At 40.2% G+C, this 27,989-nt stretch overlaps 1 protein-coding gene across 5 annotated transcripts in view; it reads right to left on the reverse strand.

Annotated features, from left to right (window-relative positions):
• Positions 1–27,989, reverse strand: part of dock1 (dedicator of cytokinesis 1) — a 303,583-nt gene that overhangs the window by 174,027 nt on the left and 101,567 nt on the right. For all 5 annotated transcript variants that reach the window (XM_036142018.1, XM_036142017.1, XM_036142019.1 and 2 more), the window contains 4 exons: positions 26,197–26,267; positions 20,574–20,680; positions 13,439–13,566; positions 10,139–10,228 (listed from right to left, as the gene is read on the reverse strand). In XM_036142018.1, the coding sequence (XP_035997911.1) occupies positions 10,139–10,228; positions 13,439–13,566; positions 20,574–20,680; positions 26,197–26,267 (396 nt within the window). The remainder of the gene's footprint in view (positions 1–10,138; positions 10,229–13,438; positions 13,567–20,573; positions 20,681–26,196; positions 26,268–27,989) is intronic.

The raw sequence follows: 27,989 nt of genomic DNA on the forward strand, positions 1-27,989 counted from the left end.
TATTACACAGCAAACATTTAGTTATATTTTCATTGTTTACAATGGCAGAGCCGCCATCTTGTTTTCAAGCTTGTTTCACAGCTTGTATTTAGTTGCACTTTGAATTCAGGTCGACTCTCAGACGAAACGCTAAACGTAAATGCAGATTTTTAAAATGATTTCTTTAATTTATTTTTGTGAAACGTAAAAGAGTTAAAAAAAAAAAAAAACGACTAATCGGACATGGTATAGTAAACGCTGAGATTTTATTTTTGAGCCATATCGCTAGCCTTTGGTGGAGTGATGATTAAACAATAGCAGTGCTCACTGAAAGTGTGAATTTGGTGCACAAACATTGAATTTATTGTAAAACTGCATCAACACTACATATCCAGGCTCCTTTCCAGTAATTAGTGAAATGTCCCTTAGAAAGTTCCATCTTGATCTTTGTGTAACCGTCAACAAACTTCTGTCCTATTTCTAAAAATATCTGCCTATTGTACCCATCAGAAATGATGGAGTTAATATAAACTCGTTTATCACACTGGGAGAAGACTCTGGAGCAGACCTAAAACTCACTATGGCAGTCTTGGAAATGCTTTGTGAACTTGCAGAATAAACTGGAAAGTGTAGCCTGGGAGAGGGACCCATTCTGTAAAATGGAGCAACTTTTGTAGTAGACAAGGCGAAGCTAACAAACCTCAGAACACTATTCCAGATGTGAAGCATGGCAGCAGCAGAATTAAGTTTAAGCTTCCATTCCGGCGTAAGGCTCTCTGAAATACTTGAGTATATTTTTTTATATATTTATGACATTATGTATTATATTGACCCTTTCATGATTAGTAAAAACTCACAATTCAAATGTGTGCACCCAATTCTTGCTTTTTGAAAAATCATTGCAGTTGTTTTTTTTTATTCATATAAAGAAGTTTTCAAATTGATTTCAAAATTGATTAAAACTTCAAAATTATTATCACAATCATGCCCATGATGAGTGTGCGTAAACTTTGGACCACAACGGTGTGTGTATATATATATATATATATATATATATATATATATATATATATATATATATATATATATATATATATATATACACACATATATATACACACACAAACAGACACACACATCTCACACACAGAAACAAGGGAAAAAAGTTATTTTCAGCACATGTGAGGCATAAGAGAAGAAACGCTATGATTGTATCACTGCAGTGTCTCATATCAGCTCCAGCCCGTGACACCAAGCCTACAAGACTGAATGTGCCACTTCTGATCACAACCAGGGCTTCTACATCGCAGGGTGGCAGGCGCGAAGCCTTGTGTGCTTTTTGCAAGCCTTGGACTTTGCAGGCTATTTTCTAAGCTTTTCAAGAAACACTTTGTAAGAACAACAAAAGCCTTTCTTTGTTCATTTTATTTTATTTTGTGGGGTTTTCCACATTCTAACCTTCTGCCGGTCCCTTATTATCTATTTGACTGAAACATAAAAACTCATGTAGATACTCTACATGTGGTTCCTAGAATATGTAATACCAAAACATTGCCAGCATTTACTATATTGCATATAGGCATGGGCCAGTTTTCAGTGTATGAAAAGAGATTGAAACTAACAGTTTCAAAATGGCTCATAGCAATTATGGATCCAAGCATAAGTCCCTAACCTTTATTTGATTTTAAAAAAAAAAGTGCATCAATGATCCTCCTGCTAATGTGTTTAGGGGCTAAATTTAGTAAGAGTTGTTATTTTGAAGCCTTTTTATGAATAAAAAAAAGAACTTCCAGACTCATCTGAATCAAAGCTGCTGATCACGATCAGAGTAATTGGAGGAACAATTGGGCAAATTCAAACTACCGGCCGATTGATTGGAGCATCTCTACTTTGTAGAGACTATTCATTTTCTGTATTGAGCGTAGAGTCTTTCAGCAGTGCCCCTTTTCCACCTGTTGCTGTGCAGTCAGGTGGCATAAATACACATACAAATAGTCATTGTGTGTGGACTATAGGTGTGCACTCCTACAAAAAAATTACTTTTTAAAACTACGGCCGGCATGTCCGTTAAGCCAATGACTATATGAGCAGATAGCAAAGCTAATTAACCAACTAATATCAAATTGTCAGACTCAATGGGGTGGTGGGGGTTGGGGGGTGGATTTATGAAGCTACTTGCTTTATTTCTGCACTGGATATATAAAGTGAATTGCACTACAAGAGGCAAGAGCAAATTGCAACATTTTCACATATAGTCTATATACATTTACTTTAATAACTTACATTTATATTAGAATAAAAAAATAACAATGTTTGTTGGACTGTTCCAATATTCGTTATTTGCAACAACAACAAAAAAAGGGACCATCTCAATGGAAAAGAAAATGAATCGTAACCTCAGTGAGATGCCTGACTTGATTTTTGCGAAGTCCAATGGTGGAGCACCTAAGGACCTAACCCCCACTTCCCACCCCCAAATACCTTTTATTTATGTATTCGTTTTTACCATCCTGTACCAAAATGACCTCCAGTTTTTAACAGATGTTTTATTTTTTTGCACAATCTTTGTAACACAAATGGCATTGGTCTCAAACAACACCAAGCTCCTTGCCCTGAGTGTAATTTAAATAAATATGAATGGACTCTCTCCCAAGTGCATTCCAAACGCCTCATTTAGATGTGGGCAAAAAGTAGAGGAAGAGAGGCGCTGTTTGCTCGGTGAAGCTATTTTAGAGACAAATCTGCCTTTGCATCTAATATCAGGATGACAAGCAAACTCATTTGGCGCCTACTTATACATTTGTTAATGTGCCCTACAGTTTTAGTCTATCTACCAAAACCCAAATCACAAGTATATAAAAGCAACCTTATTATAAGAAATTATAAGCGGGAATCGTTGTTGCACTTCCATTTTGACTAAAAGCAGTTTGTCATGTTTTCGATTTTGGTTTTAGGCTTTTCCACTGCATTTTAAGCCAAGGGAATCTAATTCAGGCCCATGCCTATTTGTATAAATCTGTTAGTTAGCATCAAACAGGGCTCATACTGTTAAGGCAATTCTGCAGGCAGCCAGCATTGGAAAGAGAACAAAGTGATGTTACCGGTTCCACCGAAGTCCCTTTGAAAGGCAAAAGCACTGCCCCAAAGAAGAGCAAATGTGCCGAAGTTGTGTAAAGGCAAAACATGACCACTTTTCAAACGAGACATGACTGGTTCGATCTTCACAAGCTTAAAACATGCTGCATCCTGTTGGTAATTTGTAATTCACTTTTGTAAATGCCAGGTTGGTTTCTTTCAGTAGTTATACTGTAGCATTTAGAAACAACTAGTTGTTTATCTGTACCTTACAGAAGTGCAATTGATTTATTATGTGCAATACTGTATTTTATACTGTTTTTAAAGAAAAAAAGTAAAATAAAGCTATTTAATATTCAATAATTGGAAAAATAAAAACAAGACATCTACACCGCTCTCAGAAAGAGGAGGGTTTCCTTCCCAAAGCATGCACATATGAATGAAAATGTCATAACGATAAAGAAATCCTCTCCAGCAGCGTGAATCGCACCCTGCAACAATTTGTGCAGTTTGTCTTTGCATCAAACCAAACCGTCTGCAGGCTGAACAGACGCGGAAAATGAACTGGGAAGAGTAGATCGTGCTTTTTGGTGAACAAACCTTGTGAAATCTCATCTGTAGAGTCGAGTCTGCAAACGCATGAAAAGGAGAGCAAAAAAAAATCATTTCCTATGCGCTAACCTGCAGAAGATTAGGTTGAAAAAAAAAAAAAAAAGCTGCGGCGTCTTTGATGTGGCGCGGCGGCAAAGAAACGAGAGTGGAATACAACAGAGGGGATGAGCAGCGCAGAGCCTGTGTCTGCCTCGTAGCCTGTTTCGGGACATCAAAACCGTAATGCGGTTGGACCCGAAACAAAGTGCAACCAGAACTAGAGACAAGCTGAGGACAAAGCTCTGAACAAATGCCCAAGAGACGCAGCGAGGCAGAGAGATTCCTCGTGTGCGGATGCGGGAGGTAGTTTGACTGGAGGGCAACGCTCCTCCTCTGAGCCACAGTAAGAGTGACACCACGGGGCTGTCCCTTTAAGTGGCTCTTTAAAGCACAGTACAAACATGACATCTTACTATCTGTCACACATTGTCCTTGGCGGCTGAAGAGTGTCAGTCGTTTACACACAAGTTTTCTCAAAAGGCCACGTCTCTCAAGCGCGTGGCTAAAAAAAAAAAATAAAAATCAGGAAGAAGAGGTCCAGTGAGTGATAACTAGGTGTTTGAGGCATTATGATGCATCACCATATCTCACTATGCTTCTTTTCTGTGAGCTCTGCAGCAGCCGGGCCGGCAGGAGAGAGATGAAGGAGGAGGGAGAGGGAGGGCACGGCGCACGGGCAGAGAGACGCAAGAAGTGAGCAGATATGTTTGGACACAAACAGATGTAAACTCATGAGAGTGGAAGAAGGATAAGAACAGATTAAAACGGGAGAAGCATTCTGATCTGACCTAACGTAATAAATCTGTTTTGCGGAACGGCGTTCTACAAAAGAGCATGCAGCAGAGATGAAAAGCTCCAGGCCTTATAGCCAGTACCTCCCCGTCAATCATTAACACGGGCTTCTTACCCTGCAAGCTCTGCGCTCCGTTCCTCCTGCAAAATGCAAGGAAACAGCCAGTAGAACTCCGCAGGAGACCAGCAAGCTACAAGCATGACATGTAGCTGTAGGTTAACTAAGAGAAACTGCTTTTCTGACGAGCAATATCTAAATCCACGGCTCTGCCTTTTGCATGACCACTTGGAAGACCTGACGGCCAGACGTTACGTTGATTTTTTTACGTTTCTTAATCACACTTGCCTAGTAAAAATCAAAATGCCACAAGTCAGTCTTTCAATTTGTTTTGAGGTTTTTGACGCAAGTCGTTTTTCAGCTGGGTTAAAACGGGATCAACCTCAGCGTTCCATAAATATTATTCAGAGACGTCGAAGAAAGCGATGGGAAGTGAGCATTGCTGAATCACAGCTAATCGTTCCAAGTACGACTATTTGTGTCTTCTCTGTTTTTATTCTTCAATATAATTTGCTATAAAAGAAAGCATGGAAGCAGTTCATTTTATTTATTTTTTAGTGTCCTGCCAGGACCAGTGAAACTGCTGCGTCATCCAAGGCCATGGACCTGCCAAGAACGATATCCGAGGAGACAGACTTATGAAGGGCTCAGCAGAAGCAGTTAGCCAAACCATCCCTCCATGTGAAGTATGGTACAATGTAAGTTTCCAATTACAACATAAAAGAGGGAGCAGCACCTGATTCAGATATCCATAAGTGGCAGAATTCAGCACTCCACAGTGTTTAGTGTAATTTCACAGGATTTGTGTGTTATATTTTTGAGAGTATATGACACAACAAGCTGAGGTCATACCAGCAGAACATCACGTCAACGAACAGCAAACATTTGTGTAAACGGGCAGGTGAGGTTTCCTGGTATTTCAGGTGTTGCTGGAGTCTTCAGTTGATCAGATCTTGGAGTCTCTCCATACACCTCGGGAGTCGGCCAAGTTGGGCCAGAAACATTCGGAAACAGAATGGAAGACCCTCATCACCACTTGTTTAAGCCTCTGAGTCCATGTTTTTTTTAATACAATATTGACATGCTTTAAGGAGTAGACGGAAGTAAAAACGTATATTAACTCACACCTTCTCCTGCAATATTATTCCAGTCACTTCTTATTGAACAAGACAAACATACTGATTTACATACAAATGTGTAATCCAAAGCAGCTATTAAACTGTTTCGTTAGCATCCATAATGTGTGGATCCTCGTCTAGTAAAAAATGGTTTAAATGTATAAAGGTTGAAAGCTTTGCAGCTTCTTTTTAAACTAAATTGCTTTATTCTCAATCTGACTTGTGTTATTTAGATAAAAGGTCTGTGAGGATACACAAATCCTGCATCAGGATTCTTTATAAGAGCCTGTCAGAAGTATTTTTTCGACTATAGTGTTTACTGAAGCCAACAACTCAACCTGAAACATGCTTCTTCATGTTGATACCTGTTGTTTATTACACTCGCTGTCTAATCCCAGTCCTTATTACCCTTTCACATCAATGACCTGGATGTTCACTCTGAAGAAATGTGCATCTATACATTTCCTATGCTGTTATTTCCTTGCAGGGTAGCAGGTGCCCCGGAGGTCATAGGGCGAGAGGTGGAGTCTACCTTGGGCAGGTCACCGGTTCAAACAGACAAACAACATTCAGATAAACAGCAATTTACAGTAAACATTTAACCTCAATTACACCATCATGGATCTTTCTGGACTGTGGGAGGAAGAAGGATACTCAGAGAGCCCACAAACGCAAACTCAATCCCAGGCTTGGATTCAAAACCCAAGGTCTTCTTGTCGCAAGATATATAATAATTCATGTTTCTTTTTGTAGGTCGGCGTAGAAAAAAAAGCTAGCACTTATTCTGAAATCCAGCATTGGAAGTTCAAAGTTTCATATTTTACAATGTTTTATCCTAATGATACATGATTGTCAAGAATATTCTACTCCTTCTGAGTTGTAATCTTCACTAAGTTGTAATCTTCACTAAGATGTTTTTTTGGTGTCCATGTCAATTGCTCACCATTATTTTTCAAATGTCAAACCTCAAATATACCTTTGTGCACTAGACATCTCAAAATAATTCGGACAGCAAGACAGTCCCTTTGAATTTTGGACCTCCGCTCGAGGTGCACAATTTTCACTGCAGTTAGTATTTTAAACAGTGGTCACCACAGCAAACAAAAGTTGCTACTGTACAACAATTAGTTGCAGAACCAGAGTCTACAGCAATAGAGCATCCCTAATAAAAATCCTTCTGTTTATGCTCAACAATGTGCATGCTTTACAAAAAAAACAAAAAAAAAAACACCATGCTTTCAGACTCTAACATGGTGTTTTGCCTTTTTTGCTGAATGTTATCTGCACGGACTGTTACTAGAAATGGGAATGTGCACGATTCATGGAAAAGACAGAACATGACCCAAAAAAGGCAAAACCTGCTTGCTTATCACAGGAAAGGCTTTCCTGGGAGCAAAAACTGTGACATCACTGACCCAGATCAAAGTTTTTTTTTTTTTCTTTTTAAGGTGCTACTTAAAAGCTTCGTATTTTTTGTGAAATCCTGCATTTTTAAAGTTTATAATCTTTGATGCTTTTTTAATTAGAATTATACAGTAAAAAGAAAATCCCCCTCTGGGAAAAGCGCAGCTTGAATACCTTAGTTTGATAGCAACTGGGAAGACATAAGACCCAGCTCTCTCTTTTGACGGTTCATTCCCGGCCCACAGCAGAAGAAAATGTTATTCAAGGACATAAAGGTAAAACTTGGCGCTTTCAGCAGGACCTGCCAACACGCTCCTCCTATTATCCCCATGTAAATTTATTCAAAGGGGCTCGTTTCAAAGCGGCTTGCGAGGGTGGACGTGAATACAAAAGGCAGGCCCCGCTAGGATGTCCAATGAATCAAACGTATGACGGTGCTGTGTCTAAGTCGGTAACAGGCGTAGCTCTGCAGTGACAACGCGCAGCGAAACCAACGAGCCGCCCCCAAAGTCGTCACCGCGATCGCTCTCATCAACATTCTGCGTCCGACACAGTGGGGGGGGGGGGGGAGAGCAGAAAGTTAATGCATAAATCTAAATGTAAGAGGCTGCCACTCAGGAGAACAAGGTCAGCCGCAGCAGCAGAAGTAGCCCTGCCTGCAGAGGAGGCAGCGCTATCCGTGGCAGCGGCGTCAGCCCTCCGATCGGAAAGCACTCCCCCAAAGCGTATTAAAATTCAAACCAATCCTATTGATCATTAAGTGACGATTTGTGGACTTACTTCCAATGCTGCTTTATTATGTAAACTACGAGGCGACCTCTGGCTCCCCGCTCCGTTAGAAGCATTCTGCGCACGGACGCAAAATGCCATTGTGGCACTTAGAAAAGTCGACGCGGTCAAGTGCAGCGGCCAGTTAGCAAAAGAGGAAGTCAGCTGACAAAAGGTTGGGGTCAGAAGGGACAAAATAAAAAGTGAGCAAGAGGGCAGCGGCGGCGTTTGTGCACAGGGCAGATCATTTCAATAGGGGCCACAGGGAGTCAGAGAGGAGTGGCTTTTATTAACAGCCAAGGGACGCTGGTCTCCGACGGTGCCATTCAGCGGCTGCCGCTGGAAGCAGACGGCACCATTTCAACCACCATGGGGGGGGGAGGCTGAAATAGATGCACTCAGCAGTACTATGGCAGACAGAAAACTTTTCTGCATATCAACTGCCCTTTAGACAAAATGGAAGGGGAGTTCCATGTATGAAATGCATGATCAAAACAAACCAGTGGCAGAGATAAATACCGTAGACGGCAAAGGACGAAGCCTTTTCCCTGAATCCGTTCTCCACACTTTTTTGAGCATGAGCCACAAAAGACAACAGAGACGTTCAAGCTTTGACGCAGCAATGAAATGCCTGGAGAACTGCGAAGGAAAAGCAATCAGAATTCTCAAACCTCCTCAAAAGCAAAAAAAAAAAAAAAGGGAGTAGGGGGCAGTCTGAGCTGAACTCACTGCTTCATTAGCGGCACATTATTCAGCGTGATGCACACAAGCAATCTGTTACACAACACAGGGCTTCCAATCTACCAAAATTAGCTCGGCGCATTGCTGGGAATGCCTTCAGACGGTGCGAGAGAAGGAACTCATTAGGAATCCCTGCAATCTGCAAGAAATGATGGCATCCTGGGAATAAACGAGACTCGTTGGAAGGAGAGAGGAAGACGAAAGATGAGGCTGCTGACGTGTAACGGGGGGGGCGGCGATAGAACAAGCAGACAGGCTGATCTTTATGTGATGGCTCTGCGTTATTAAATCACCCTCTGTTGAGCGTGGCACAGTGACTGCTAATCAAAACTTCCTTTTTCAAATGAACAACGCCGCTTTCTGCTGCTCCCCACATCAGGGGTTAAGCTTGGTTTTAGTGTCCAAATGAAGTTTTACTAGATTTACTAGAATTTTACAATTTAGCTAAAACTAGATATTTTCATTAACGATGGATGGATGGTAGATGGATGGACTATGGACTGGTACTCCATCTATGGATAGAGAATAAAGTCTAGAAAAAAACAATAATTTTCCCCATTTTGTTTTTTATCCATGCTTGTCCAGAAGAGGAAATTATTTCACCAGACTGTATAAAAGAGAGAAGGCACTTTGTTCCTAGAAAAACTCGACAGAGCTCCAACTGAAAATAGTGTAATCTGGTAAGCACACCAGTTTTTCCTCTGTGTTCCTGCTCTTATCTCAAGCTGAGAGGGCCCACCTTTCTTTTGTGCATACAGGGTTAGCATATAAGGCTGCTAAAACTAGAACAAGCTGTTGACCTTTGGCTGTTTGTTCAACCGCAGCTTGTTTAAACAGTTCCTCCATCAAAGCCTGGTGTCTCTGGGTAGTCCCTGAGACGTCTAAAAAAATAAAATAAAATCATTGCTCCACTTTAATGTAACTTTATCTGGATAAGCGGAAAGATATGTCCTAATTGCTTAAGCAAAATCTCAAAAAAACAGAAACGGCCTAAGAAATATGCCAACTTAAAAAGAGAAAAGATACCCATCTACGTGATGCAAAAAAAAAATAAAATAAAAACACGCAGCCCAAACAAGTTAGAGGTTGATTTTCACGCCTGGCACACAAGTGGAATCTACAAAGGCAAACAGCATATTTACACAGTGACTGATAAGTGCGTTACCCACTATGAAGCTCAGAGAGAGGGGCTATAAGAAGGATGCTCACGCCGATAACAGGGGGATACAGTAATTAGTTTACCGCGCACAGCATTAGATGTGCACTAATAAGAGAGGATCAGACACTTAGACAAGGAAGACATACTTATAAAAATAAATAACTAAAACAGATTGAGGGGAAAAAAAACACATTCAAATACAAACAAGTGTTTGGAGAAAGAGGTGTGTATCAGAATCTTTTTTTTTTTTTAGACTGGAGCAGTTCTGGGCTGGTTGGAGTTGCCCAGGCTGTAGTAGAAAGACCTAAGAGCTGATAGTACGCATTTATGTAAGCTTATCTTGGTGCGTAAATGTAAAAAAATAAAAAATAAAAGTTCAACTGAAAAACTTACGGTGTAATCCTGGCCCATGGAGATGACGGTCCTGTTTATAGTCCTCAGCAGCTTCTCCATCACAACTTGAACATGCCACTGGGTGGGACCCTTAGCACATCAGAAAAGAGAAATTGCAGAAGAAACTAAATTACTAGTAATATACTTAAAAAGAAACCTGAAAAAGCTCAAATTTATCAGCTGCACCTGATAATATTTATCAGCTGCACCATAATATTTCCCATTTTATTTCAGTATTGTCCAATTCATCTGCCTGAAGGAGCTATGGCGTGTTTCTCTGTTAATTACTGATTGTACCCTTCTGAGGAGGGATCCATTTTACCAGAGCGAGCTCTCCATTATTGAATAAAACATTTTGTTATGGAAAAGCATCCTTTGCGCTTTGTATTTCTAGTCAGAAAATCAAAGAAACTCTGATCAACATCAAGTAGCAAAATTAAAAATGTAAAAAACATTTTTCAAAGGTGGAGCACGGCATTGTAGTAGAGTTAGAGCCCCAGAGGAAGCTATTAATCACCGAAGCGGCCGTCTGAGGTTCGACTCCTGGCCTTGAGACCCGTGTTGCTTTCACTACTGTAAATAACGGCCACTAGAGCCACAAGTCTTTGAAAAACACTAATTAAAGTTTGGATTTATTCATTTTTTTCTGGGGAAAAAAAAAAAAGATGAATTCATCTTAAAGATTTTTACTCATTCTTTGCTGGGGTACCAGTGGTGCAAGGTTCTGCAAAACAAGTTTGTCAAGACTTACAAACCTTTGTACATTCACAAAGTAATATAAAGGGAAGCATTAAAGCATTATGCCTTTCAAACGAGCAAGTTTGACTAACTACGATTCTCAGGCTGCTATCTGGACAAGAAATGAGGGCATGTTTACAGGATCATGGGATGCATGATGCTGTGAGAGAAGTTCTTTCTACCCCCGGCCTTGTCGTCACACCAACTGCAACGGTCTGGCTGCTGTAGGTTTTACTTTCTCAGTCAGTTTCAGAGTCACTGATATCAAACACAGATCTCCACAATAGGTGTGGTTGGAGCATCTGCTGGTACTGCATACTGTGGGCTTTGTGATTCAGTCTCAAGATAGCCCCCTGGTTTTTCCTATCTGTGTTTGTAAGTCTGAGGGAATCTTTGGCTTTATTGATGCACCAGACAGATATGAAAGAAAAAAAAAAAAGTGAGACTCTGAGAGGAAGCAGATATTTGGGATAAAGCAGGAGAGGGAGTGTAAGAGCTGGAGGAGAGTGGGAGAGGGAGATAATCCGAGCAAAGTGGAGTGTGGGAGAGCGGACCGTGGTGATCAATGTAGAGAGTCTGAGAGGGCCTGGGGGAGGACATCAGGAGTCTGGGCATGGAGGACGATCAAACACACTCAGAGCAGCAGTGTGTGTGTGTGTGTGTGTGTGTGTGTGTGTGTTTAACCATTCCAGCATGTGGGATCCAGGGCTGCTGTCTGTATTTGACAGATGGGAGCGTTTTTTTTTTATTTTTTTTATTAATATTAATTTGGTAGTTAATATCAGCTTGTGATTCAGGAACTTTCAGTGCGCATTGCTTTAAGGAAACTGCTTTATTATTTAACAATTGCTTTAATTCCCTATTTGCACTATTTCTATTGGTTTTCTGCCAATACGGCACTAAGAGACAAAGTAGAACTCATTGTGTTGGTTTTATCAACATTATCGTATTGTTTTATCAACCTTTCCTCCACCATATCCAAGTAAATATTTAGATAGCATGAGCAATCGTCCTAGCAAGTAAATAAAGAATCACTGAAGAATGCGCCCAAATAGAGCGCTTTGCAAGAAAACGCTCTATCGTATGTATATTTTATGTATATTTTACATGTTACAACCATACACATCAATGTATTTCATTGGGAAGTTGTGTGACTGAGCATCACAACATAGCAAATAAGGTTTAAGTAAAAGGAAAACAAATTACAGTGTTCTTTTTTTTTCACTTAGAAATACAAGAAGTGTGGTGTGTATTCTGTCCCTTTAATCTAATACCCCTAAATGAAATCCAACGCAACCAACCGGCTTCAGAAGACCCCTAATTAGTAACTAGACCCCATGTTTATGATTAGCTGGTTTATCCCAGCTTTTTTCTGAATAATTCTACTGAAGGGGGTGTATTGTTCTCTACAAAGTAAAAGTTAGACGTCTCATTTGTTTTGAAAGCTATACAAATGTGGTTCTTTAAATTCAAAAGACAAAAATGTTTTTAAACATTATACATTTTATAAATTTCCAGTTGGGTCAGGAAGGGTATCTGGCATTCTCCGCCTAATCTGAGTTTGCGCAGTGTAGCAACAAAGAACGGGTAAAAGGTTCAATGTCTAAATGTGCATTGCTGACTCAAAAGGTTCTTCTACAAAGTACAGACTCAAGGTTGCAGAATACAAATGGATACCACATTTTTCAGATTTTTATTTATAAAACATTTTGCACACCATGTGTCCTTTTCCTTCCACTTCACAATATTTGCAGTCTTTTGTGTTGCCCTGTCTTATTGACCACTATAAAATACATTGAGGTTTGCGGTTTTAAAAGAGTCAGCGATTTTTACGAAAATGCAAATAAGTCCCTTTTTGAACAACTCCCCATGCGCAAGACCATCTTACCTGCTCATCCGCTCCTCAGGGGGATCACAGCAAAGAATCTCCCAAATCCACTCTGGTCTTATTTCTTTCTAGAAGCCTTTCTCGTCTTCTCATAAACGTGTACATGGTTTGCTTCTTGCAACTCTCAGCCATTTTCAAAGTATACGGTGAGAGCAGTGGAGCTACAATGAACGGCTAACACCGAAGCTAGCCGCTAAGCTAACCGGATACGTAAACACTGGAAGTGCACATGCACAGCCAGCAAGCGGAAACTAACAAGGAACGTGCAGCCCGCCGAAACTTGAGGGACAGAGGAGGGTGTGGGCAGGATGAGAAATCAAGGCATCTGATTGGTTCCTTCCATTGATTAGTCACAGTTTTTACAGACCTTCAGCTCACACAGAGATCTAATTGTTTAAAGTCCTTTTTTTATATATATATATATATATATATAATGCTTGTAATACTGTCAGGAAGGAAGGACCATTTTACCCAGTATAACAAAGACTATAGCTTTAAGTCTGGAGATGGGGAGCAAAGGGTGTGAATACTTCCAACAAACCTTCAAACCAAAGTAACTAAATTCAAGTTGAGCTCCTTTTTTCCTCCAGAGGTATTGCTGGACACACTTGTTGTGTTTTTCTGTACCCTGGAGGAAAGCGAGGCACATAACGCTTGAGTGTTGTGTTTCTCACCACGTCCTTCCTGTAAAGCACCTCCATGATGTCACTGAGCAGCTGGCAGCAAGCCCTGGGCTCCTCCTGGTTCTCCAGGTGGGACTTCAGCTGCTCCGTCATCAGCGGCAGGAGGATCTCGCGGCAATCTGCGGGGACAGCAACGAGCACACGCGATCACCACGGCGCTTATACCACACGGGCCAGATGATGGATCATTTGAAGCGGCGCGGCATATGCTTCCGACACAGCCGCTGCAGACGCACGCAGTTTAGAAACCACTCTCTGATCTCAGAGGGTTAAATTAAAACAAGGTGGGCTATTGTTTCATTAAAACACCGAAGGTTTTCTCAGAGCACAGCAGCTAAACTTTTGCAGCAGCACCAGATTTGGAGCGTTTTCATCACATTGTAAGCCAAAGCACAGACCAAAAGCATCCGGCCATTACAATAGCAGCTTATATGGCTGTCAGTTTATCCACTGTCTGCAGGGGACAGTGGATAAACTCACTGCCTGCTCACTGTTAGAACATCAAGAACAGAAAAATGTATAATTATGATACCTCCTACCGACCTAAAAGATTGTTTAATACACAACTGCAGCCAGCGGGACAATCAGACAACTTTACAAACACATTATAAGCAAAATTAAAAGGAAAACATGTCTCAGGGAAATAGCTATAACAGCCAGTTTAGGACGCCACTGTAAGGCAATGATTTATTATACAAGATGGAAAGGTACAGTGTTGCTTACACAATTACAGATTTATTTTGTTTGTTTTTTAGTTGCTCATTGGTCAGACTTAAAGCTGTCCGATATACGACCAACTTTAAAAGACATGTGAACTGAGTAAATACAAACAGCAGTGTTCAAATCAGGATTTAATTTATTACTGCAAAAGGTTATGCAAATCAACTTGGCAGCTTCATTAAAAAGTAACTGCCCCTCTAAAATTAATAACTGGTAGTAACGCCCGCAGTGGAAGCAGCTGCTGTCAATCATTGGCCATAACTGGAAAAGACTCTTATCAATTTTGAGGAATTCTGACCGACTCCAACTGGAGCCAAACCGGAGGGTATTTGGATCTGTTTTGATCTGTCCGTTTTAGGTCATACAAAGACATCTCAATTTAAAATCTGAGTTGACTAGGCCAAACCAAAGCACTCACAATGTCTTTGGTTATTGTGCACCCTGACTGATTGTTCTCCAGTATACACCCCGCTGTCTGGGATTTTTATTTCATGAAATGCTGTTTAACACCAGAAATAATAGGACGTTCAGAGGGACGACAGTTGCCTGATGAGAAGCACAGTCACCTTTTTATCAGAAGATTGTGGGTTTGATTGCAGAATCAAGCCAACCTATGCACTGTTGCATTGATGTTTTCATGTTTGTAAGTGGGACTGGATCAATGTAGCTCTGCTGTAAGGTGCTTTTCGTTATCAGTATGACAACAAAAGCCCTATAAATTTAGTTAATTTGCCTATGAAAAAGCTTTTGTCTAGTCAGTCCAGACAATATTTCCCTAAAGTCTTGGGGCAGTCATCAAGATTTTCCAAATGTTGAACATTTTTCAATGTCATATTGCCAAAAGTGATCCAGGCCTGTGTCTCCTCTTTTGGTCAGCAGTGGTTCTGGACTTAGAACTCTGCCATTACTGCCATTTTTGCACAGCTTCTTTCTTATTTTTCAATCATCTACACTGACCTTAACTCAGACAAGTGAGGTCTGCAGTGCTTTAAATTTTGCTCAGTTTTTTTGTGCCCTCTTGGAGGAGTCATGTGTGCTTTGGTAAAGGATCAGTGATCATTTCCAGAATGACAGATGTCAGCGACCCTGTTCTTCAATTTTTCTTCCATTTTCTTTAGATTGGGGCATGATGTGCTGCCTATTGAGAGCATTTAGCCTACTTTAGGTTGCCAGATGGGTCCTGTTTAGGTTTCTTAATTCTAAAGAGCTGGCAGTAATCAGACCAGCAGGTGACAAGTGACTGAGCCGTTTTTTCAAACAATGTGGTTAATTGGTTATTTTACAAATTACCAAAGGAGGTGGTTACTTCTTCACAGAGGCCAGGTTGGTTTATAGCTTTTCCCTCCTTAATCCATGAAATCATCATCTGAAAAAAGCTTTCTGCAATTACTCAAGATATTTTGCTGCAGTCTACCTTGGTTGCATTGCTCATCTGTCTGGAGCAATTGAAAGTTATTTTAAAGCCTGAAAAATTCAAAATAATGTTGTTGTTTATTTCAAATTGACCTTTTCCATTGGAAAACATACCCTTAATTAAAACTGCCCAAAGTATAACTCTCCAAGTAGTCACCAGTTACAAGTACCTTGTAACCTTTAAAGATCATCTTATTTATACCATCTCCAATGGTGACGCTCAATTCCTATTACAGAAACAACTCGTGTTTCTCCCTCAGAGTTTGGATGCGTCTGATAACAGCCACTTTTCTCCCTGTACTTGATTACGGCTTTGTTGTGTATATGTGTGCTTCAACCAGTTACCTGCATTCCTTGACTCCAGTGAACCACTGCGCTCTTAGATTTATCACCGGTTGTAGCCGCCTCACCCACCACTGTGTACTGTATGCTAACACTGGATGACTTCTTTGACTGTAAGGCAGCATACACTCAAGATCACTCTGGTTTGCAGTGCTCTTATTGGTATGGTTCCTATTTATTTAGACACTTTTCTTTGGAGAACTGAAAGCTGTTGTGCCTTATGCTCAAATTACATCTTGCATTTCTTTGTACCTCCTACTCAAACTGAAACAATTTGAGCAAGCCCCCTCTGCTTGAAATGCCCTCCAATCTGAACTGAAACTGTCAGAACTGGTTTCACTGAAAGTCTCGCCTTCTATCTCAAAGCCCCAATATGAAACCTTGGATCCACATATTAGCCTAATTTGAGATATATTATTCAATTTTCCATGTCAATATACAGCACTCAGCTTGTATTGATGGTCTGTGCGGGCTATCCTTCTCAAAAAGTCGACTGTGTAACTTGAGAGGAGCAAATCCATCACTCAGAAAGGCATGTGACCTAGAGCGCCCTAGTGGTCACAAGTTACATATTGTTGCTTTGAGAAACCAAAAAATAGCTAAATCATTCAAACAGTTCCTGTTATAAAATTTTATTTGTTACGGTTTTAAATTTTATATTGTTACTTCAACAATAACTCCTGCATTTTATTTGTCAAACTGCTCGCATTTTATATATTTTAATTCTTGTTTTGTTATTATACGTCTTGTCCCCAGTGTCGTGTGCTGCTGCCGTTCTTGGCTAGGTCACGCTTGGGAAGCTTTCTCGATCTCATTGGGCCTTTTATCTAGTTAAATAAAATCTCATTTAAAAAAAATAAAACTAGAACACCAAGAGAGCTTGACAGAGAGTGCACCCAGCAACAAGCTTAAGTAAAAAATAAAATAAAATAAAATAAAGCTCTTTTCTACCAGGCAAAAGAAAATGTGCCTTTGCTAAATTTCTCGTCAGTCAAACAAATACCTATATGCATTCATGTAAACTTTTGTGAATCTTAACAGAAGCAAAACACCAAATTATGAACTACAGGGTGAAGTACGTAATGAAATCTGGGAGATCTCCTCTTGAAAAGCACCCAGATGGGATAAACATGAATTAATACATCACTGTACATTCCTTGAACGTATTTAAGATGTACCATCCATCCAAATGAGACGTTGTGCACAGCTCCATGAAGACAAATGATGGAAATAATAATAAATTAAAAATATATCCCATTTTCAATGGTGAATATGTCCATTCAGTTCTTACTGCTTCCTTACATTAAAGGTATTAATTGTGAGCCAAAATATTTACTGTTTATGCCATAAAAGGGAACACAAGGCATTAAAATATCTGAACAATTAGAATTTACCCTGCTCATTGGACATTGTTCTCCTCTTCAAGCTTTTAGTAAGAATAATTTAATTATTAAATTACAATAATTAGGAGGAGGCTTGATTAGTGTATATAAACAAAACAAATAGCTCAAAATGCAAGAATTTAATTATGCTTTAAAGTGATGTGAAAACAGATTAAATAAGAGGAAAGTCACAAACTTGCATGATAAACACTAACCTACTAGGTAACCTCTGTTTTAAAATGTGTTTATTACGTACAAAGGCACGTTTCAAATTAATTGCTTTTTGCTTTTATTATGTCTTCAAGTACAATGAACATTCTCCACTGACAATCTGACGAGATCACTCAGTTCTCTAGAAAACTGCATTCTCTTCAGACATGTAACTTCTGCGCACCACTTTGAGAAAGCTTGAGCTTTTGCTCCAAGCCATTACCCATCCCTTTTGAATAGAATCTAATTGCAGCGCCGAGCCGCACTACATCCCAATTATTCAAATAATCGGTGTCGTTTTTCCTCATCGCAACGGAGATGTTCTGGATATTAAAAGAGTTTGCCTTGTCATACGGCGTGGAGGTCTGACACATAGTGACAACCGTGTCTGCACAGAGATATTTTTGGGGTTGTTGCTGAAAACGGTACCAAGCTATCTCTGCCTGATACAGCCTAAACGCGGCAGCTGTCTTTATCCTCTCGTGCACGTGTGATTTACAGTCTTTCGTGTGCAATAAAAATTAAATAAATCTCCTGTATGAAGGCTCCTTAAAACTAGTTTCCACATGGTTTTTAAAGCTTTTTCTCTTCGCAACAGATTCTAATTAGAAAGTCAGGTAGTCCAATTCATACTGAAGCCTGAGCTCTTAGCCACATGCATCTCAAAAAAGTAGAATATGATCAAACTGTTTATTTAGATAGCAAATGAGACTTGTTTTTATATATTTATTACACACAGAGGAATTTACTTCAAGCTAGTTTTGTTGATAGTCTTACATCTAATGAAAAGACAACATTTAGCTTCCTAGGAAAACAGAATAATATATAAGACAAATAAAATCATTATTTTGATACAGAAACATCAGAAAGGTGACAATGAAACTGGATGCAGATCGGAAGCAGGACGACAGCAGTAGAACTAAACAGGATTTTAGCTGCTGCTGTTAACTTGTTGGCATTTGAGGTTTTATTCATGCTCTGAGCCCATCTAAAATCATTAATTCTTCATGTACAGAAAAGCTCTCCACATGTTTTCACATTTACGGATATTCGGTTTGAAGCCTGTGTCACTTAGGAAGAGATGTTTCTTTACTCTTATTAAAGTTTTTCACCACAAATACATAGTATTTTACACATTTGTTCAGGAAAGGGAAGCATCTCCCCTTTTGCAAACACATGCTGAGTGTGTTAATTTAGAATGCACAAAGTGCTAAAAAGCTCCAAGGTAAAACACTGAGCACCTTGCTCAACTGCTTAGCATTAATTCACTGCAACCATCCCGAGCACATCTGACTTTGGGCACGACTGACAAAAGCGCCTTTTAGAGACCACCTGCGGATCAGGCTGAGAGAATGCAGTACACAAGTTAGTACAGCTGATTATACTACCCTAAAACCAGTATGTCTGCTTCATTTATCCACTACATTTCATCTAATTTTAAATAAAACACCTCCAAAGTGGAGCTCAGCTTGATACCAACGTTGAGAGGAGATATTTCCTTGCCAATTAGCCCGATCCAACACTGCTTCTGTAAACAAGCCTCCCCAACAAAGGTGAGCATGAAGTCACAGAGAGATCTGAGCGAGAGGATAATCCTCATCTGCATCGCAACAAATAACCCTCCCGCTGTTCAGCACTCCATTAACAAGCATCGGTGGGGGAGGCTCGCCCGTCCACAATTATAGCAATAGATCAATAGTAATGACCAGAGGGCCGCGCACTGAGCGCTGCCCTTCAATATCTGCGCGCTAAACTGGCCGAGCCACAAACTGGAACCTTTTATGTTTGAAAAGTATGAAAGCATTGGATCATTACGCTGAAAGCAGTGACATTTACACCGTGTTGTGTTCGATATCAGACATTAATGAACAGGACAAACTTCCAATTACACCTTGTTCATGCTACCGTTCACAGCTCGCTGCCGACATTCATAGTGATCTAAACACCTCACGCTGACAAACAAGGCCGCAAGTTTTACCGACCTCCGCCCAGGGCTGCGCAGTTAATCGAATTTGAGTTTCAATTTAGACTCCAGCCGAAGACAATCAGAAAACGAATGCAATCGACAAAATTTATGATTATTCTAAACATCATTTTGCTACTTTCTGCTTATTGTGTGCAAGAAATGAACTTAAAGATAAATTGCTAGGCCTCGTTCTTAAACACAGGAATGTGGAGCGCTTTCTGTAGGTCAAGTGGTTGGAGTTCAAGAATAAAGGGCGCTGGATGGATTTGATTCAATGACATTTTATTCATACTGCGCCAATTTACAGCACGTCATCTCTAGGACTTTATGAAGTCCATTCAATCAAATCATGCAGACAGAATAAATAGAGTCATTGACTTGCAGCCTTCATTCCCCCTGAAAGAGCGTAGAGCCACAGTGGACAGTCGTCTGCATTGCTGTTGGCTTTGCAGCAATCCCTCATACTGAGCATGCATGTGGCGACAGTGGAGAGGAAAACTTCCCTTTTACAGGAAGAAAACTCCTGCAGAACCAGGTTCAGTGTGAACGGCCATCTGCCACGACTGACTGGAGGTCTCGAAGGAAGGAAGGAAGGAAGGAAGGAAGGAAGGAAGGGAGGGAGGGAGGGAGGGAGGGAGGGAGGGAGGGAGGGAGGAAGGAAGGAAGGAAGGAAGGAAGGAAGGAAGGAAGGAAGGAAATGAAGAAGCCCTCAATAACATTTATTTCTTGCAGTAAACCTTTGGTGACATACAGACAGCAATAACCTCATAAAAATACAAATAAAACATATTTTTAACACAATCAAACATAAGAGAAACATCCATGCTGACATAGAGTGAAAGTATGGATATTAGTCCTTATTTCAAAAAGTGCAGATGATTACTGCAGATGATATGTCTAACTCCATTAATTAACATGAAGAATATCCACCATGCCTCACCACTGACCTTTGTAGCAGCCTCACACAGGGCTGCCTGGTGGAGGCAGGTGGTATGTGTGATTGCCTAAATTACCGAGCTGTGGGTAAAGCTGCATGTGCTGAGAGACTGTCAGTATAGTTTATATGAACGTTTTGGTGCAGCTGCGCTCTCACCGTGATGAGCAAAGAGATCGCTGTGGACGATGTCGATCAGACAGTCGAGCTTCTGTTTCACCAGGCGACCCTGAGGGACCTTCAGGATGAACTCTGTGAACAGCTTGCTGCGTAGACAAAAGGAGAAGCAGAGAAAGCAAAAGGTCAAACTTATCAGGCGTCTTGGCTGGTCGACTGCCTCCAAACAGGAGCAGGCATCCGAAAGGCAAAATATTCTTTGCGGACATTCTGACTGCAAAGAATGATGTAAAAATGTCAAAAATTCAGCAGCTCACTGAGTATTACTTTTTGGTTTGATCTGAGGTCATCATCTGTCATATTTGATCAGAGCCAATTGGCCTAAACAGGGATCAGAGCAAAAATAAATTCTGTGGCTTGTCAGAGAGAAACATAAAGAATGGGAAATATCCTTGTAGACGGCTCCATTCACTTTGGACTTGATAAAGTGGATTGCAAGGCTCATCAAATCCTCACGAGTCTGTGAAAACTTCAGACCTGGACCTCAGGCAAGTTGGATTTTATCTCAGTTGTTTCTCTGGACTCTGGATTGATTTTCAAAGATTTACTTTAATCTAAAAGAGGTGTTCCCTGAACTCTTGAATTGTATTTGCTTTAAAATCCTTCCAAGGCTGCAGTTATCCCGATTGCTTGCTCCCTATTATCCCCCAGTTTTTCCTTCCGCTCAACTTTCTAGTAAATCTAAAAAAAATACAGCCCTCTCCCAAAAGTAACACTTTTGTAATACTCTAGATACATCCATAACACTTGAAATCCACCCCCGTGTAACAAATCTATAAGAGTGAAGATCAAACTAGAAGGTTTAAATGAATCAGGATTTTGAAACATAAATCTTCCCTCCTGCAGACACATAAATCTTATACATTTCTGTTCTCTGATGCAGGCCACATGCTTATGACTGAGACAGGCACGGGATAAAGCAGGAGAGGAAATGCTCTGGCATTGTATGAAACACTCTCCACCCCCAAGGCTTCAGTCCGATTGCCTCCAGCTAAGGCTCTTGGCGAGCTTTAAGCTAACGGGAGCAGCTGAAGCCACCTTTGCTCGGCCACCAATGAGTCAAGCCTGTGATTTAGAGCCAGGTCGACGGTTCGTATGTTTCACATATTTTACAATTACAGCTAAAGTCAATGGCTGTTCTCAATAATCTTTGGGGGGAATAAAAAGAAAACGTTTGGTTAAGAATAGGCGGGGGTGGGGGGTGGGGGGTGGGGGTGGGACTAAATGAGGAAAAGATAATTCAGCTGTGCGAGCATGACAAGAGGACACGTCTCAGCTGAGCAGGTGCTGCAAAGTCCAGCGTGGTAACATTTTTACAGGTAATACCCTCGTTCTAAGTACCACTCAACATTTGTTTGTGTATCGTTGGTATTTACACAGTGCGGTTATAAAATCTAAAGGGAAAATCCCAAAAATCAGCCTTAAAAGTTTGCCATTTGTCAGGCAAGGGAAACAGGAAAACAACAGTGAAAGAGCCGTCGAGCAGAAGGACTCTCCATGCCAGTCAAGAGCAACTACAAAAACTCATCTGACAAGCAGGATGGGTTTCCCATGGTAAATTATTTGGCAGCAATGATCTCTGGAGTCAGATCAAGCGTAATTATGCAGGCTCTGCCAGCCGTTTTCCAAATATTTTATGATTAATTTAGGGATTAATGACAAAACAGCATCCACTATCATATTTATAACCTCTTTTCTCTGCGAAACTGCTGTTTGTTTTGCTCTCATGTAATCCAATCTGGAAAAGACACAAATTTAAAACTGGAAAACTAAAAAATAAAAACTTTCAGGGTCCTAAACAGAGAGCACGGTGAACAGCAGATAAGAGAGGTAAATAAATCGCTAAAGCTCACTGATGGAGACCTGCAGCAAAGAATGGCTTCCTGGGGGCACCAGGTCTCCATGACAACCATTAGACACAATGTACAAGCCAACTGAGTGTTTAAGATGGAGGCCATGACAAACGTAAACGTGAGAGTTTGGAACCACCTTCTTTGCTCAGGTAAGACTAAGATTGAGCTTTTCAGCAATAAACAGGGAAGATGGGGGGCAAAAAAAGAGGAGTGAATGTGTTACAAATAACCAAGTGGACAACAATACAGTACCTGTCATGCTGTGAGCCAAGGGCTTACCCAAGGTTGTATGCCGCTAAACCGAGCTTATGGCAAGGCACATTTATTTGTATAGCATATTTCTGTACAAGGACAACCCAAAGTGCTTTACATGATTAAAACATAGGAAAATAAAACAGAATAAAAGCAAGTTGGAATAAAATGTAGACAAATTTAAACTAAATAAAACATGGAAAATGGAAACTAAAAACAAATATTAAAAACAGTACTAATGATGTTTTAGTTAACAGTTTTACTAGAGCAGTCAAAGGCAATCCTAAACAAATATGTTTTTAACTTTGATTTAAAGGAACTCAGGCTTCCAGCACTTTTACAGTTTTCTGGAAGTTTGTTGCAGATAAGTGTTGCATAGGAACCAAATACTGCTTCTCCATGTCTGGTTCTGGTTCTGGTTCTGCAGAGTAGGCTGGAGCCAGAAGACCTGAGTGGTCTGGAGTGTTGATACACTGATAACAAGTCTGTGATGTATTTAGGTGCTAAGCCATTTAGGGATTTATAGACTAACAGAAGTATTTTAAACTCTATTGACTGAGATACAGGGAGCCAGTGTAAGGACTTTAGAACTGGGGTGATGTGTTCTACTTTCTTAGTCTTAGTGAGGACGCGGGCAGCAGCGTTCTGGATCAGCTGCGGCTGTCTGATCAACATTTTTAAGCAGACCTGTGAAAACACCGTTGCAGTGATCAATTCTACTAAAAATAAACACATGGATTAGTTTTTCTAGATCCTGCTGAGACATTAGTCCTTTAATCCTGTAAAAGTTCTTCAGGTGATAGAAAGCCGACTTTGTAATTGTCCTTAGATACTTTTGGGGTTCAGGTGTGAGTCCATCACTACACCCAGATTTCGGGCCTGATCGGTGGTTCCAAGCTGAAGCAGCTGAAGCTGTGTGGTAACTTTTGATCACTCCTCTATCGGTCCAAAAAATATTACTTTACTTTTGTTTTTATTCAACTGAAGAAAATCCTGGCACATCCAAGAGCACGAGAAGAAGATTCAACTCATGGCTTCTGATTGAAAGCAGAATGTCTATGAAACAATGACTATTATTCATTGCGCTTCTGCAAAGTAAAACACCTTTAATATTTGCAATTTAAATGTCAAGCAATTTCAAATGTTAAAATTTTTCCAAGCTGAAAAGGTAAAATGAAATGTAGTCTCCTCCTTCTCAATTTTACATCTGTGGTCTGTGTTCTTAAAATTGAGGCATCTATGGGACGCCCATGATGGTTTGGGGGCCCTAAGCGGCAGCTTAGTTCAATTGTGCCCTTGGCTGTGCTCTGCGTGGTCATGTCTTTCTTTCCAAGACCCTGGAAACCATTTTAGGCATGGTATCATAAACTCTTTGAAATACAGCAGAATGTCGAATAAAAATCTGCTTAACTTTACTGGATAACTGAAAATGGATCATTGTTTGCTATTTTAGATTAAGAGTTAAATCTGAACTGAAAAAAAAAACAGACAAAATTTAGGCGTAAATCCTATAGAAAATTGTGGGATGAGCTGAAGAGAAGAGATAAGAGAGGACCCAGGATTGAGATTATACAAAGATCTATTTCTTTGTATGCTCCAACTTTAATAAATGTTATAGAAAACTAAATTATGAGCTGCTAGTAAAAAGAGGGCTGTGCAAAGCATTACTAGCAGGAGTAGCAACAACTGTACCACTTGTGCTCTCAGAGTTGGATTGTTCTCCAGTTTTTCAGTCTGAGACCATGCTGCTGCCAAAAAAAAAAAAAAATAGAGGTTCTTCACAGATCTTTACCAGGGCAGCCAACAAATCTGGCCTGTCAGAATATTAAACATCATATAAAAAGGACTCTGCTTAGTTTTGCTATTAGTTTTTAAAAGTCCAGATTTATAAAATCTAGGACATGGATCAGCACATGAAGCCTGGAACACAAACTGTTTTCTTCTCCTCGTAGAGATCAAGACGTGGAAAACCGGCCAGCCCAAACGTTACACTTTTAAGACACAGCACCTCATCCCTGCACCTTAATTCACCCCTCTCTTAACATAAAGCAGCATTATTATACTCTCAAGAAAAGTGTTGCGAGAAAAATGCCTTTAATTACATATCCCCAAAACAAGTCTGGGGAAAAGGACCAAAAAAAAATAAAAAATCCTCTGAATCGACACACACACACCAAGCAATCCAGATGAACAGATTGTCAGGTTACATCTTCCACTTCGTCAGACATAATGTCATAAACGAACAGATCAGCGCGTGAGAGTGTGACACTTCATAAAGAATCCATTATGCTGGGGCTGATGACATTCGCAGTGGGCAGCATTAACTAAAATGAGCACTCCAGTAGAGCAGCCAGTGAGTTACTAAGGGAACCTGAGTGTGGTTCGGCAGAGGCCATCACTGTAAAGCTGCTGAATGTTGACATGCTGAATAAAAGCCCTCTCAGCCGGGACAAAAAATAGATCTGAGCACAGAAGCCCTTTAGCTAGTCACATCATAGGGGAAGCATCTCAATAAATCAGAACACCATGAAAAAAATTGATTAGCAATTGTCTTTGAAAGACCATGACGTCACATAGGGGAGTTAACGGTTATATTATGGAAGGTTTAGTGGATGGAAAAAGGGTGATGGAAAGACCAAATAGAGAACAAAGCTTGAAATATTTTGGCATGAAATAGATCAATAGTTGAATTTCAATCAGTGAAAAGGGAAAAAAAGAAACATTCCCTAGCAAAAGTATATTCAACAGGCCTGTGCAAAAAAGGTTCAACAAACAAAACAACTGAACTTCTTTTCTGATGCTGAAGATGTTTCACTTCGAATCCAGGATGTTATCTCAATTCAAAATGTCTGGAGAAAGTTTCCTGGATGGGAAGCGAAACTTCTTCAGGTTCAGAAGACAAGTCCAGTTGGTTTATTTTTTAACCTTTTTTGCATTGATCATGACCTGGATGACTGAAAATCTTCACCAACAACAGGCATGTGCAGACTCTCGGTTATCCGGGTCATCGCAACAGCATCTGTTGAATACAGCAACAGGCTTAAATCTTAGGCAACCGGACTTTTTTCCCCCAGGGTTTACAGCTTGGTCCTCCAACACATTCCAAAGGGATGTCATCAGCAGTCTCAGGACGACCCAGGACTGTGGCGGGTGGGTCACTGATTTGGATGTGACTTAGGAGGATGGGCCTCCAGGTCCTTAAAAACAGCAGTGCATCAACTGCAGGCTGCTCAAGTGCAAGCCACTAGAATTAAAGACTGCTGGATAGGTGTCATAACGTTTTTAGGAAGAACTGAGTGAAAGTCCTGTTGCCTCCGATTCCCGCCTGTTTGCTGTATTCAACAGATTCTCTTTAATGAACTTATTTGGTTAATTTCTACTAAATCCATACAATAAGAGCTCTGAAAAGATCTATATAGATTCACAGCTAACCACTTGTATTCCGATTGAATGAGTTAAAGTGACTAAGAGAAGAATAAAATAACACAAAGTGTAATTACCTTAGCTCTTTGGGATCAAATACCAGCTTTACATCATTGACGATGGTGGGAATGTACTTCAGAGCAGCCCCCTTCAGGAGATCAAGACAACAGAAATTCAGATTATTTTGGTTTTTTTTGGCTAGTTTGCTGTGTGCATTTTTCTTCTTACAGTAACAGACATGCACTAAGCATTTCATATTTCCCAATATGCTACAGGGAGCCAGGGAAGAGATTTTAAAACAGGAGTAATGTGGACTCCAGGAACCTCACTGCAGCACTTTGTACCAGCTATACATGGGCCAGCTCCTTTTTTTAGGCAGGTGTTGCAGTAGTCTAAATGTGACAAAACAAAAGCATGGCTTAAAGTTTCAAGCTCATTTTTAGGGATGACTGTTCGGAGCTTGGAGATATTGCTCAGCTGGAACAGATCAAGATCTGGAAATACAATTTTTTTTTCAATATGCCATGTTTAACTAACTATCTGAATGGGAAAAATACTTACCCCGAACTAAAATACTTTGTCTTTATAGATTGGTTAGGATTACTGTTAGCCGCATTTTCACTTTATGTGTAAAAGTAAAACAGTAAAACATGAGTGATAAAACATGGGTGAGTAGTGTTAACGTGTTATTTTTGGTGCAAATAATTTAGGATGATGATGTAGAGGTGCATCTCAATACATAACATTATTGAAAAGTGACTTTAATTCTGTTACTCAATTAAGTAAAACACATTTCAAATATTAATTCAAGATTAGATTGTATCAGACCAACAAAAAATATATATTTAATACAGAATTTAGGGCTCATTAGACAACACATATTCTAATTTACTGTGATGTGCCTGTTATCAAAAGAGGGTAGGGAATAAAAACATATTACTTCCACGTACCTCCTCTGATAGGTTTTTAATTATGTTTGAAAGAAATCACTTAACTAAACTACAGGCAGAGGTGAAGCACACCAAACTTATATCTATGTGTGCTTTAGCTCTAAAAACAACGGATTTCTTTAATATGAAAGATGTAAAATAAAGTAATGACTTTCGGTACATATTAGTATCAAATCTCTGCAGACATCAAGCAGACAAACTTCAGAGGGCAACCGTCTCCTCACCACAGTGTGTTTTTTTTTATTTTTAAAAACAGTGATGACACCCATCTGATATTACATTTAATCTGCTCTAATCTTATCTGATCTTTTATTGCTTTAATATGCATAATGTTACACCCGCGTCAGTCTCTGCAGACGAGCAGGCTTAAGAAGACTGAGGGCCCTAAGTTCTCAGATGCTGTTTGCTTTTGGCTGAAATTATAAATAAACGCCTTGAAAACACAATTTTCTCACTTTGTTCCCATCAACGGAGTAAGTCCCACCTGCTCTGAAGAGTTTCTTCTCAGCCCGTGTGAAAGCCCCGTTCGTCTGTTTGTCTCCAACAATAAGCAGAAGCATCTGTTTGTACGGGTTGATCAAAGTTTAACTGTGTGTGTGTGTGTGTGTGTGTGTGTGTGTGCAGTTTCCACACTCGGCAGATGTTCGGCAGGATTCGGCCCATTTTTTTTTTTGGGAGGTATAATGGGACCGCTCGTTAGCTTCCACCTGCTACAATGCTTTCACAAAGAGGCAGATTTTGGGTAGAGACCAGGACTCCTCGCTTTCATGGCCGTTCCTCAAGATCGGTTTTTAATTTACTGACAGTAAAGCTAATATCTCAGCCAATTACACAGCAACCGACTCCTAATTGACTCCCGAACTTTCCGTACGGTTGACTGTGCACATGGATCTACTGTAGGTGCTCCAAGGTGCTTGCAC

The sequence above is a fragment of the Fundulus heteroclitus genome, chromosome 10 (assembly GCF_011125445.2).
Source record: "Fundulus heteroclitus isolate FHET01 chromosome 10, MU-UCD_Fhet_4.1, whole genome shotgun sequence".
NCBI lineage: Eukaryota > Metazoa > Chordata > Actinopteri > Cyprinodontiformes > Fundulidae > Fundulus > Fundulus heteroclitus.